The sequence below is a fragment of the Oncorhynchus mykiss genome, chromosome 11, assembly GCF_057628025.1.
Source record: "Oncorhynchus mykiss isolate SJ-2025 chromosome 11, ASM5762802v1, whole genome shotgun sequence".
NCBI classification, from domain to species: Eukaryota; Metazoa; Chordata; class Actinopteri; order Salmoniformes; family Salmonidae; genus Oncorhynchus; species Oncorhynchus mykiss.
In genome coordinates, this window is record NC_143032.1 from 27178871 (window position 1) to 27191456 (window position 12586).

The following is a 12586-nucleotide window of genomic DNA, read 5'->3' on the forward strand; positions in this document are numbered from 1 at the left end:
ACCTGGAACTGAACTTTGCATGAATGTTTCATTTAGAGAACCACCGATTGCCCTATGAATGATCTTATTAGGGGGTACCGATTGCAGTAAAGTATATAAAAACACGGACAGAGCCAAATACTGCACCACAGCTAAGTTTCTGCTAATATTTAATATGCCTAGATCATAGAGGTACGAAATAAAGTAATTCATATTGAATTATTATACCGTAAATCAATTTAATTTGTATTAAAAAATATATTTATCACACATTTTTTTAAATTTTATTTACTACATTTGAAATGGCCGATTCATAGCTGAGAGAAGCTACCTTAGGTCATGATTATCATTAAAGTATAGGGGCCAGATATGCAATGAATGACTAACCACAATATCATATGATTGCAGTTACATCATGTCATGGGCCTAAACGGTATCTATCCAAATAAACTGACCGGTAACCACAGAGTGAGAGAAGGGAGAAATCCTTTCAAATCAGGCAGTAGATGGAGGTATTTCCAGTCAGTCTGGGTCACTGGAGTATTTGGTCCTTTTGTGTTTTGACACATTAATATTCACCATATGCACTGTCAGACCTTTCAGAGGCGCGTTTCATTTATGCTCTGTGGTGTGGGCAAACAGCGTGTCCAGCTGCTGCGTTTAGACAGCTCTCTTCTATCTCCTAAGCGTTGGCTCGCACATGCACCCAAACAGGCCTAGTGTGTCAGAAACAGGAATTCCACAGACCCAGGCCAACCACTTCAATAAACATCCTACTACAAAGCAGGCGCTTTAAAACAGGAGCACCTTATACAATGTATTCAGACCACTTGGATTTCTTCACATTTCATTGGGTTACAAAGTGGGATTTAATTGTCATTTTTGGTCAACAATCTACACAAAATACTCCGTAATGTCAAAGTGGGAGAAACATTTTAACATTTGTTTTTTATGAATAGAAATTAAATAACTCAAATATAGTCATTGCATAAGTATTCCGCTCCCTGAGTCAATACATGTAAGAAACACCTTTGGCAGCAACTAAAGCTGTCTTCTTGGGTAAGTCTCTAAGAGCGTTGCACACCTGAATTGTGCAATATTTTCCCAAATTCTTCAAGCTCTGTCATGATGTTGGGGATAATGGCTAGACAGCCATTTTCAAGTCTTGCGATAGATTTTCAAGCAGATTTAAGTCAATACTGTAACTTGGCCACTCAGGAACATTCACTCTTCTTGGTAAGCAACTCCAGTGTAGGTTATTGTCCTGCTGAAATATGGATTCCTCTCCCAGTCTCGGGGCTAAAGCAGACTGAATCTGGCTTTCGAAAAGCTCCCCGGTCTTTGTACAGTAGTTGAATCTGTGCTTGAAATTCAACACTTGACTGAGGGACCTTACATATGTTGTATGTAGGGGGGACAGAGGAAGGGGTAGTCAACCCCTATCATTTCTCACAGAGTGAGTCCATTATTATGTGATTTGTTAAACTACATTTAGGCTTGCCTAAACAAATTGGCTGAATACTTATGCAACAACTATATTTTAGTTATGAATGTCTTTATCCACCCCCTAAAAATATTGTTTTCTTCCACTTTGACATTACAGAATATTTATTTTGTAACAATAAAATGTGAGGAAATCCAAGGGGTCTGAATACTTTTGCAATGCAACGCATACTTTTCCCAACGTCAGTTTGTTGACAATGACATAAAATGTACGCAAAGCAGGCATGTGGAATTATGTTAAGGTGATAACATTATGTTTCTCTCAGGTTGTCACTATTGTGACTATTACAATACAACAGACACAGAGAAATACCTTTAAAGGCATTACTACTTTTTAGACAATTGAAAAAATATTGACTCAACTCCTCATAAAACATTCCTGTACGGATCACAGGAAAATAACCTGGATTTTTTCCCCCTGTCTGTTGTGGACTGCTGGCCTGCTAGAATAGTACATGTTTTCGAAACAGAATAACTTATTTTCAGTGAAATACCCAAAGCAGAGGAGGGCCGGGCCTCTACAGGCTTTACTGTACTGTACCTTGAGGTACTTGACCAGTTTCTGGATCTGCCAGTACTCTGAGGGCAGGTCTGTGTTGCTCTCCGTGCGGCGCTCTGGCTGCTCCTCATCCTCCTCACTCTCTGATGAACTCTCACTGAAGTCATCGGCGCCACCAACTCCTCCCGGGGTCTTACTGAGGAGCAGGACCCAGCAGGAGATAACAATCAACATCTAGGCTGTGTGTTCATACTCATACACAAGAAGAGTTTCAATGTCGGCATGTGATAACAAAATATGAAGGTTCATGTCCAGGATTTACTTTTGTCATTTAAAATAACTGAAAGGTTATTCTATACAACAAGCTAAAATCACTATCTAGACCTAGTGTGTGTAATAACTATACAAGGACTGGATGGTCTTCAGAAATAGATGGGAGCGGTTGAGGCTAGCAGAAAGGTTAGGAGTAAAAACAAACTAAAGATAACTCTTGTAAAATAGATTGTGTCCCTAAAATGTATATACTATGTATAAGGTGGTAGGGTTAGTGGAAAACAATAAAATAAAATATATTTTTAAAAGATCTGTGTATATCGCTGCAGAATGCCGTGGTAGCCATGCTGGTTAAGTGTGCTTTGAATTCTAAATAAATCAAAGACAGTGTCACCAGCAAAGCAACCCCACACCATCACACCTCCTCCACCATGCTTCACGGTGGGAACCACACATGCGGAGTGCATCCGTTCACCTACTCTGCGTCTCACAAAAACAGTGCTTGGAACCCAAAATCTCAAAGTTGGACTCATCAGACCAAAGGACAGATTTCCACTGGTCTAATGTCCATTGCTTGTGTTTCTTGGCACAAGCAAGCCTATTCTTCTTATTGGTGTCCTTTAGTAGTGGTTTCTTTGCAGCAATTCAACCATGAAGACCTGATTCCCGCAGTCTCCTCTGAACAGTTGATGTTGAGATGTGTTATACATGAACTCTGTGAAGCATTTATTTTGGCTGGAATCTGAGGATGGTAACTCTAATGAACTTATCCTCTGCAGCAGAGGTAACTTTGGATCTTCCTTTCCTGTGGCGGTCCTCATTAGAGCCAGTTTTATAATAGTGCTTGATGGTTTTGCGACTGCACTTGAAGAAACTTTAAAAGTTCTTGAAATGTTTTCCGCATTGACATGTCTTAAAGTAATGATGGACTGTTGTTTCTCTTTGCTTATTTGAGCTGTTCTTGCCATAATATGGACTTGGTCTTTTAGGGATATCTTCTGTTTACCACCCCTACCTTGTCACAACACAACTGATTGGCTCAAACGCATTAAGAAGAAAATAAATTCCACAAATGAACTTTTAACAAGGCACACCTGTTAATTGAATTGTATTCCATGTGACTACCTCATGAAGCTGGTTGAGAGAATGCCAAGAGTGTGAAAAGCTGTCATCAAGGCAAAGGGAGGCTACTTTGAAGAATCTCAAATGTAACTTATCTTTTGATTTGCTTTAACACTTTTTTGGTTACTACATGATTCCATATGTGTTATTTCATAGTGTTGATATCTTTACTATTATTCTACAATGTAGAAAATACTAAAAAATAAAGAAAAACTCTTAAATGAGTAGGTGTGTCCAAACTTTTGACTGGTACTGTATATATTTACAAAGAAAATATATGGGGATTGGAAATGATGCAGACAATTAAATTGATGGGAGCTACAATTTATATGCAATATTAAAGCTGATCTACCCCCTAAAATAATTAACTATACAAGTACATACACAGGAAGGATTTAAATAACTCTAATGATACACATAACAATATTTGAGGTTTCTCCATTTAAAATAACGGCAATGTTATTCTATGCAACAAGCACCATTAAAATAAATGGAAGTGTCAGGTTTGAACGTCCTCGAGATCTAAGCAGCAGCAACCAGGCATAAAGTGAGAGAGAGGGTCCGAAAGTAATGGGGGAACTGGAGTATTCATCATCATACTACACAGAGCGGGCCTCTCTCTACCGTCGCCTTCCTTCCATACACGCAAACAGAAATGCAGATGGATTTTAAAGTCAGCTGGGCCACTCAAATAAGTGTATCATTAAAACGGCGCACCGCAGAGCAATGAAATTTGGTACACGTTCTAATGGGTCCGCGGGGAGATGGTTCCCATGTACACAGATAGAATTTCCAGAGAAGGCCATTATCAGAGAAAACCAGCCGATATGACCATTTCCCAGGCAGCGTAGCAGAGCCATGATAAACACTGAACCAAGCCTTAATTAAGCAGTGAAGCACGGTCCCTGTGTCTGCTATCACTACTGTCCATAAGTAATGTCAGTAGGCTCCCTGAGGGAAAGGGGGATACCTAGTCACTTGCACAACTGAATTCATTTAACCCACACCTTCTGAATCAGAGAGGTGTGGGGGGCTGTCTTAATCAACGTCCAGGGGAGCAGTTGTTGTTGGGGGTTCATTTCCTGGCAGAACGGTAGATTTTTTACCTTTGCCGGCTCTGGGATATAAACCAGCAAACTTTGGGTTACTGGCCCAACGCTCTTAACCGCTAGGCTACCTGCCTAGGTCCCCTCCTGTACGTGTACCAAGTTTCACTGGTGCAAGTTGGAAAAAAGCTCATCGGCAGAACAGTGTCTACAGTCGACCCAGTAACTTTACTAGAGGTCCTGTATATACTGGCCTGTCACAATTATGGGGACAGCTGGAAACCTCGCTGCCAGGCGCCAGAGGAAGAACAGGGAAGGTGTACATCAGACCCACACATTATCTTATATAAGAGTACTTAGAATCCACAGAGAATATCATCCTAGATCAAAAGAGTGTTGCCAATCTTTTCTTTCTGTCAACTCAGCAATCTCCTGTTCTGTCAGCTGCTGCTTTCTCTGCTGTACTGTGGAAGCTCTGTCATTTGTGCAGCGCAGGAAGAGAAATCCCCATCAGGTGGCTTACGTTTTATTAGATGACTGCCGACCAGGTAAGGAGGACACAGAGACGTCGGCTTTCTTCTGCATCTTCTCCTGTGCCTCGGCAAACTTTTCACTCACTGCATTCTTTTTCGATTTCTTGTCATCTGCTTCACTAAAAAAAAAATGAAATAAAATAAAAAGGCACACATCATTAGCCATTCGTCTGTTTTTAAATAGTTATTTATCGTAACATAACATCATCATCATCTAAGGCATTGAGGGAAGAGAGGCGCAGGGATTTTAGGCTTTCTTAGCCGTTTAAGGCACTTTTATCTGGAGCCAGTTGCCTCTTAAAAATGGGGACACTTATCACAAGGTGCAGCTGCAAATACTCAAACCCCTGCTAGATCTATTTATCAATCAAAGAACATATGCGATAGATCATTTCTGTGAATTTATCCTCCCGCGCCCAAGTTTTCGGTCTATAATTGAGCTGAGGGGTTCAACACAGTGAACACATCCATTAGCTGGGATCGTCCAGATAATCAGGAATATTTGTGCCCTCCCTTAAATGTATACGCCATATAAAACCATATCTTTATAATGTGTGACTGCTGGCATGTGGAGAAGACACAATGAGACAAACGCAGCCATCGGAGTGCTTGACTCCAGCATCACCCCCTTCTTACTTAAAAGCTTCAAATCTATTGGAGCAGAAAGTTCCCGCCACACATATCACATGCATTGCAATATTTCAAGGACATTGTATATCAGGGTGGAATTATCACATACTCATAGGGAGACGCGAGACCGAGGTTCTTCCATTTCAAAGATGGTTCTAATTTCTTTTTGCCGCCTGGCTTGTTTTGCACAAGCTGTTGTCTCGCCTTCTCATGCACATTCTTTTCCTGATGCTCGTAAGACCTCTGGGGTTGGCCTTGTTCCTCTGCATCAACCAATTCCACATGTTGGACCTTTTGTGTTGGAGGTTCCTCTTGAACGGCAAAATCCTGTTGAGGGGGAAAAAAAGACATGAGGAAATAGGACCTCTCTTAATTTGCACCAAAATGCTAGCAGTGAAATAAATTTGGGTCGTAAAATTATATGGACTTGGGTCGCTAAAAAAGTTCTTCCTCTGAATGATTGTTCTTTTAACAAAGTTTTCGGGCCTATTGTGATTCCTTTAAGTTATAAAGCATATTATTTTCCATTGTACATCTGATACGTTGCCTCTTTATTCATTTATTTGAGAGACATCACACACTGGTGTCTGAAAGGGTGTCGTTCAGTTCTTCTCAGCCCAAGAAGAACCCTATAAAAAACGAATCAGGGTTATAAGTCTGTATCTGGGACTGTTCATGATAAAAACCGTACTTTCTCATCATTCCAAGCAGCAGAATAACAATTCAGCCTTTATTACTGAGCGAAGGGAATAAAATGACACATTCCCAGTGCTTTACAACACAGAAGAGGTCCCCCTCTATTAATTGGCTGAACAATATCAAACGTTTATTGTTTCTTTACATTCCTCACGCTAAAACCTTGCAGTTTGGCATGGAGAAAGTAGAGCCTTTGTGTCACTGTTATTCAAAGATGATTTTTAAAGTTTCTGAAGGTCTTTTTACCCAACTTTACAACCTAACATAAGAATGCCAACAAGACACACATGAATGGATTGCAGGCAGGGAACGTTTTATAATCACAGACACCTGCTAGGCAGAAAATTGTTCGCCTCAGACTGCCATTGCTCCCAATGAGCTCATTTTTGATTTGTGATTTTCAGAAGTAAAAGGGGAAAAATAATTAACATGGAATACTACGGCTGTGTTCGTACGTTCGGCCCAACCACGCTCGGCCACTTTTTAAAAGGCTTGTGTGTCTTAGAACCCAGAGTGACCTTCCAGCTACTGCAGGCCAATTCAGTCCACCGTGGCTGCATTTCAGGTGTCCAACCCTACCTCTTTTTATGATACCTGAAATGGACAAACTCCATATGCTAAGACCGAAGGAAACATTCCAAAGTCTATGGCACACGACAGCAGCGCACACAGCACAGGGACGGGCTCTGTCAGAGCAGTTAGAGGGCCAACAAACAAGTGCACACTTTAAGCAAGTCTGACGCCTGCCTGCCTGCAACTCTCCTCAGACTTCTCAGCGACAATTTTTTATTTATTTTTTTACTACAGCTGACTTCCAAATCATTGGAACAATTATTATTTTTGTGCCACGTTCCAAGCCCTCACTGAGACACCTGAAACTCCAAATATTTACACATGTTATGGACTTGTATCGATAATGACTTGATCCACACAGTGATGGAAAATCAGAAGAGGTGCAACAAATGTGCAGCTGTCAGCTAATGTGTAGCTGTCAGCTAATGTGTAGCTGTCAGCTAATGGGTAGCCGTCAGCTAATGTGTAGCCGTCAGCTAATGTGTAGCCGTCAGCTAATGGGTAGCCGGCAGCTAATGGGTAGCCGGCAGCTAATGTGTAGCCGTCAGCTAATGGGTAGCCGTCAGCTAATGGGTAGCCGGCAGCTAATGGGTAGCCGGCAGCTAATGTGTAGCCGTCAGCTAGTGTGTAGCCGTCAGCTAATGGGTAGCTGGCAGCTAATGGGTAGCTGGCAGCTAATGTGTAGCTGTCAGCTAATGGGTAGCTGTCAGCTAATGTGTAGCTGTCAGCTAATGTGTAGCTGTCAGCTAATGTGTAGCTGTCAGCTAATGGGTAGCTGTCAGCTAATGGGTAGCTGTCAGCTAATGGGTAGCTGTCAGCTAATGTGTAGCTGTCAGCTAATGGGTAGCTGTCAGCTAATGTGTAGCTGTCAGCTAATGGGTAGCTGTCAGCTAATGGGTAGCCGTCAGCTAATGGGTAGCCGTCAGCTAATGGGTAGCCGTCAGCTAATGGGTAGCTGTCAGTGGCGGAGCTCCGCGAGACTCCGTGTAGGGAGAGTGAACATGACAGCAGAGATAGATTGATTTCGGGACATTTGAATTGCATTTTTGCATGTGATCGCGCAGGCATAACACAGACACCATGATGTTCAACTTCTAATCACGTTGTAATTTTCAGAACGAGTCAGTCCAACACTCGTTCTGTCAGTCCAACACACCAAGGAAGGGAGTAGCATTATGCGGTACGCTTCCCAGGTGCTGCACTCTTCTCCTCTGGCTGCCTCTTGCTTATTTGATTGAGAATGTCTGATCTAATAAAACTGTGAAAAAAAATCTGCTTCCGCGACGCTGGGAACGAGTAGATCATGTTCAGAGATTGGTGTTGTTATCTTTGGCTATCACCCTGCCAGGCTTCATATTGACTTGGATCACAACCATTTTGGGCTCTTGGTGATACAATCAGAGAGCAGGTCCCGGCCGGAGCAGTATCAGACGTACAGTTTTTTGTCCTCAAGATTGAGAGCAAATACTTTTTTGCTGTATGTCTGAACAAGTTACAGATATTCCACCAATCAATACAAAAGGCTTTTGATCTGCAATCAGCCTTCACTGAGTCAAGCTGACCCTTTCTCATATAAGAAGTGTGCTTCAGTATTGCAGAGGGAAAATCCTTTGGTGGGGTGTAAAAAGGCCAGAAAGACATTGCCTGATTTGAGTGCAAAACACTCCCTTTATATCACCTCACCGTCACAATTCAATGTTTTTCTACATAACTGTAGCAACTTCAAAGGGCAAAAGAAGTAGGCAGAGAAATCCTGTGACTTGATTTGTATCTCAGCTACCTCATTTACAGTAGTGTTTTACGGCCTACTGTCCAACATCCTCAGACCGACAGGTTCAACCTCATGGCATCACTCCTCACAGACACAGGGCTCATAAAACATTAAAGCCTGGATGGCCATTTTACACAGCGGCCTGGCACTGCTCATTGGGGTTTATACTGCCTCACTTACCCGCCACTTAACCTAACCTGTCTCTCTGTGGCACTAAGTCACACTGACTGGCCAAGCACAATTCAATTTAAAGTAATGAGGCGGCTCTTTCTCCTTGATAATATCGTTATTTCCAAATGGGGAGAACAATGGTTGTTATAGGCCACTGTAGTTACATGATGTAAATGGTAAATGTCTCGGGAACGACCATGGATTATGGAGGAGGGGCTATTATGGCAGATCGTACTTCAGACAACTCTTGTATGTCAAACAAGACATTTCCTTTGTCTTAAGCTTATTGTCCATAAAGCAAGCACGGACTTACCAGTTCCTGAAATTGATATATTATTGTCTGCCAGGCTTTACATTTGCAAACTACAATATATTAGTGTGACAACGTCCCACTGGTTGAGTTGTCAAGTAACGTGAATTCAACGTGAAATCAACCAAACATTTCACCATGTCATTGGATTGAGGTAAAAAGTTGGGTGGGGGAAAAAAGACTAAATTCTCTTACGTTGGTGATTTTTTTGCAAATCCAATTTGTTTTCCACATTGATTCAACGTCCTCACATAGAATTGTTGTTGTTGAATTGACATGGAAACAACGTTGATTCAACCAGCTCCTCATTTTAAAGAGCAAGATTTACAGAAAGGGGTAAAAGGAAATCAGTGTTAATCACATTTCCGTTCCAATAGCTCAAGGACAGAATGATCGTGAATATAAACCAGCCCAGGAGAAACCGGCAAGAGCAACAATGACCATAGTCTTTGCTAACAGAAATGAACGATTTAAAGTGGGAAAACACTCTTATTTGTTTAGCTAGTCTACTTTGTTGTAACTACTCATAAGACAGTCCAAATAGACACGAGGAAACTAATAAATATATTATATATATATAATAAATCAATTAAATAAAACATTGTGTCCTTTCCTAGAACATAAATAAATGTACAAAGTTTCTCCGTAAATATTTGGCCCCTGTAGCTGTATAGCTAGCATGCCTGTAAATTATACAGCATTTTCCAACAGTACATTATCGAGTCACTCGTGACAAAAAAATATGTCCAGATATTCAGATGATAAACACATTTTTTTCCCACCACAGCTTGAAGTCATTATTGGGGTGATTTGTTAATTCATCAAATCACTTAAGCAGGAAACAGCACTACTGAATGAATCACTGGCATTTCAGGGCAACACATGACTCTGTCTGTGTGAGTAACTGGACTGTTTTTTAAATTGTATTTTTTTTACATTCTTTTCAACTGGTGTGATTTGGAAAGTAAGGTTAGGTAGTGCTGCAATAGCTTCAGAGAGTTCTCACTGTGCACCGTGACAACCAGACACTAGCTCACCGGGGAGGACAAGCGCAGACACTGATTCACAATCCTAAACGCACTCTACTATGCATTACATTACGTCATCTGTGATCAGTTCGAATGCATACTGCTTCGTGGGGTTATCGGCAGAGCAAATATTACTCGGAGAAAACCCGCAACCTGCTTCACGTGAAACCCTACCTGTTTATTTATGTTCTCTGCAAAATGGGGAGACTTGCTTTTCAGAAGGGTTACCAGGTCTCTGTAGACATCGCTTGTTCTGTCATAGGCATTTTCCTCACCCTCCTGCCTTATGCCCTGTGAAGACCAAGATGACATTTTATGTATCAGATCAATACTACTAATACATAATACCATGAAGCTATTCACTGTTACTGGCAGAGACCCCTAGAGACTAACTATAGGCTCAGTTGGATATCTGTCAGAACAACTGAGGTTAGAGAGGGCCAAGGTATCAAAACGCAGCTTCACAGGCTGGAATTCAAAACCAGTGTGCACCGCCTGCACCCACAATATGTTCAACTGTCATCTTTTAGGTGTCATTTTTGTAAATATGCCATCAATGTCATACATGTCGGAACACGGGTTTCAGTGTCCTGAATTGAACCATTTCCAGGTGAGCAGACGGGGAGACAGGAAATGTACTAACTCGGGCAAATCAGGCAGTGACGGAGAGAGTGAAAGACGCTGAGGCATGTCAAATGTTTTCTTATGATTAATTGCAGACACGTTAAGGTCAATGGGGTGGTTGTAAATGTTTAACAACACAGGGCAAACTTGGAATTCGACCATACAGCTAACGCTACTTCAGTACATAAATCGCAAAACTTTTCAGTGACACTTACCTAATGTTTTGGAAACTTTACGGGCTATCATTAACAGAAACGTTTTATATCATAAAAATGTAGATTAAGATTATTTTTAACTTGCCGTGCTTGTTCATAACAATTGGCAAACATTCTGTGCTAAAATATCTTGACTATTAATTGACCGATGCCTAAAGCATTTATGACAAAACACATCCTGTAGACTAAAAATAATATCTAATGCGGAGAATGGAATACTGTTGACTGAAATTCAGTTTATGTAAACTGAAACGAAAGGAGAAAATAGAGAGTGTTTCTTGATGCAGGATTTCTGTTTGACAGTTCAGACATAATCCACAACTAATTTGCTTCTCAGTCTACTGGAAACTGGTGGTGATTCAGTGACAATAATCTATCTCTAGCTATCTTACCCCGTTGAGAAAGACTCCAGCTGTGCTGCAGGTGATGTGCAGGGGCTGAGTGTCACACGGCTTTATCACTAGGTAGCAGATCTCACCATGCACCTGCCTCCAAGGAGGAGTTCGACAGCCATTGGTGAACTCATAATCTGCAGAAAAATAAGAAGAGCGTACCAGAGCATGTCAGTTCAGTGTACAATGTACATGAAATCAATAGGATTTCACCATACAGTAGTAATGTCTCTATAGAGAATTAGGCCACATTGTGAGTTTTGCCTGAAGGTACAGAACGTATGAGGGGATCGAGGATTAGAGGGAAAATACAGATCCAATACGGGTTCAAAGTGTGCAGCATCACAGGAGAAATCCTCGCTGGACGACGGATCAACTCCACCTCAGAGAGAGCAGTACAGGGGCTGGCGTCCCAAATGGCAACCTATTCCATATTTAGTGCACTACTTTTGACCAGGGCCCATAGGGCTCAGGTCAAAATGAGGGCACTATATAGGGAACAGGGTGCCATTTGGGACGCATGACAGGTCTGAAGACAGAAGACCAGGTTATTTAGAGCTCGCTGTGATTTCACTCCCTGATAAATCATCCTCTGAAAACAGCTACCCCGCAGAGCATCGTGACACACATACCACCTTATTTTAATGTGCTCGATATGACAGGTTGGAGACTATTTGCATAGAAGTTTTTTTCAAAAGACTGCATTTATCACTGGGGTGGTGCGTTTCCCACTGAACGGTTAATTGTTATGTCATCGCAAATGTGCCGCGCCGACTGAGGCAAGTGAAACAATTGATTGTCTCAGTACATCTGACATGTATAATGACTAACATGTTTTTCAGGGTTGAACACAGATATTTTGTATATCCCAGTATTACCCTCTAATAGCAAAAGAAAGAAAATGGGAAAGATAACTCAAACCTGATGTGTATTGAACAGACGTCAACACCCTTGTCTCCCCTTCACTGCAGAAGCTTTTCAGCAGCTCAACATCATTCTTCACTGCGGCAGGACTGAGCCTAACCTCCCTGTACAAAAAAAACAAAAACAAATACAGACAATTCATCTTGGGCCCATTTGTGGTTGTTCTGTCTGGTAAGAAACTGTTTTTTAATCAGTGAAACCCATATGTTTGGACTTGTCTGAAGTGGGAGTGGGAGTCAGTGTGTGAATTAAGATAGATTGATTTGTTATTGATAGAGATTGCAGACAGAGTGAGGA

At 41.5% G+C, this 12586-nt stretch overlaps 1 protein-coding gene across 1 annotated transcript in view; it reads right to left on the minus strand.

Moving 5' to 3' along the window:
* Window positions 1–12586, minus strand: part of odad2 (outer dynein arm docking complex subunit 2) — a 68569-nt gene that overhangs the window by 47146 nt on the left and 8837 nt on the right. Inside the window, exons 5-10 of the mRNA XM_021620611.3 lie at window positions 12287–12393; window positions 11366–11502; window positions 10309–10425; window positions 5695–5912; window positions 4946–5074; window positions 2024–2177 (exon numbers count right to left, since the gene is read on the minus strand). Of these exons, the coding sequence (XP_021476286.3) occupies window positions 2024–2177; window positions 4946–5074; window positions 5695–5912; window positions 10309–10425; window positions 11366–11502; window positions 12287–12393 (862 nt within the window). The remainder of the gene's footprint in view (window positions 1–2023; window positions 2178–4945; window positions 5075–5694; window positions 5913–10308; window positions 10426–11365; window positions 11503–12286; window positions 12394–12586) is intronic.